At 36.7% G+C, this 1637-nt stretch overlaps 1 protein-coding gene across 1 annotated transcript; it reads right to left on the minus strand.

Moving 5' to 3' along the window:
• Positions 1 to 397: 397 nt before the first annotated feature.
• On the minus strand, positions 398 to 1637 carry VICG_02146 (uncharacterized protein; the record flags this gene model as incomplete). Its single annotated transcript, XM_007605529.1, has 1 exon — positions 398 to 1637. A coding segment is annotated over one exon (1240 nt), but the record flags the coding sequence as incomplete, so codon positions are not given.

Here is a 1637-nt window from a genome sequence, read left to right on the forward strand (position 1 = left end):
CCAAGTACATAAGCTTGATAAGGTTTATCAGCATGGTTTTCAAGTTAATATTAGATATAGTAGCCATGAGTACTAAAAAATGCTTGGTCGTGCCTCAATGAATAATGTACAAACAAGATACAGCCCGTGTTTCATAGAATAGTTTTTGTATTTTTAAACTTTCAGAAGGAGTTTAAAAGTAAAATTAGTGAAAAATTTTGCTTGACCCATCATGCCAGCTATTATTAAATAGCCATTTGCTATCGAAATAGACTGCAATATACTGTGCTGAAAAGGGATGCTTGCCCAAATAAAGGCATGTTTGTAATATTACTTTAACATATCAAATAAGTACATTAAAATTTACGCATAAATTGTAAAAGTGAATCAAGAGTGCTCTTTGGTAGTTCTATTAGATTTATTTATCTAACGGTTTCTCAGCAGAATAGTATCGTTTTCCATACTGATCATTGTTCAGGTCCAGTTCCATACCCGTAAGGAATGGATGATTCAACAGATCTTCGACACTTCTAGGCTGCTTTTCACAGTGTCGGAGACAAATAAAAATAAAATCGACCAATTTCGCATCTTGGATTGTAAAGCTGTACTCTCGTCCAGTATTGGTATACATTGTGAAAATCTTACAATCTGGAAGGTTCCTTCCGACCATAAAACTCAGCTTTTTAAGTATAGTTCCCAAATCTTCAATGTCAGTAATAATTCCCTTGCGAAGAGACTCATCAGTCATGTGGTATTGGGCAATGCCAACATCAATTAATTTAAAGATGAGTTCACGGCTACCATCTTCCTTTGTTTTCCATATTCCCCTGACATGATCGGCTTTAATATCTCTATGTGTTATGATTCTATCGTGAAGTGCTTTTAATCCGTTAAACACATCCCTGCTAACCTTTCTTATCATGTCTATGCCTCCCTGTTTTACATACTCGCTATCAAGACCAACGTCGAGATATTCTGTCAAATACCAAGTATACATATCCTCGTCTTCTCCAGCTTTAAGCTGAACGTGTCTTTCGAATACGTGCAGAATCTCAATAACGTTGGGTGAATTAACATATTCAGCAAGTAAGTCCCTCAAATTAGTATTATTATCGTCTAATACAACTGAATGCCCGATCTGCTTCAAAATGTAGGAGTTTGCACCATATGTTATTTTAAACACATAGAACTCACACAAATCCTCTATCTTCATGTCCTTCAACCCGTATTCGGAGTTTAAAAAAGTCAACATTTCATTTTTGTACTTATGGTCTCTTATATTAATCTGGTCAAACAACTTTGTGAGTATGCTAAGCTTTTCGATTACCACTCCAAGATCACTACCTACTGTTGCTATGCTATTAATGTCATCAAGTGCCTTTGCAAGTAACTTTACCATTGATGGCTCCATCACATCCTGAAATAAAGGATTAGCCTTCAATAGGCTACCTACGGAAGTCTGAGACTGATGTTTCGAGTAACCATCCAAAGGCCTAAAATCAACACCTTGATTAACAGGTATTGAGCTATGAGCTGTTTGGTCCATCAAGCTGGTGATTGGATTGGAATTGCAATGGCCTTGATTGGTAGAAGATCTAGATGGTATGATAAAGCTGAAAATGCTGTGGCTAGGCATCGCTAGTCCCAATGCCAGTATG

Source organism: Vittaforma corneae (genome assembly GCF_000231115.1).
Source record: "Vittaforma corneae ATCC 50505 unplaced genomic scaffold supercont1.67, whole genome shotgun sequence".
Lineage (NCBI taxonomy): Eukaryota > Fungi > Microsporidia > Nosematidae > Vittaforma > Vittaforma corneae.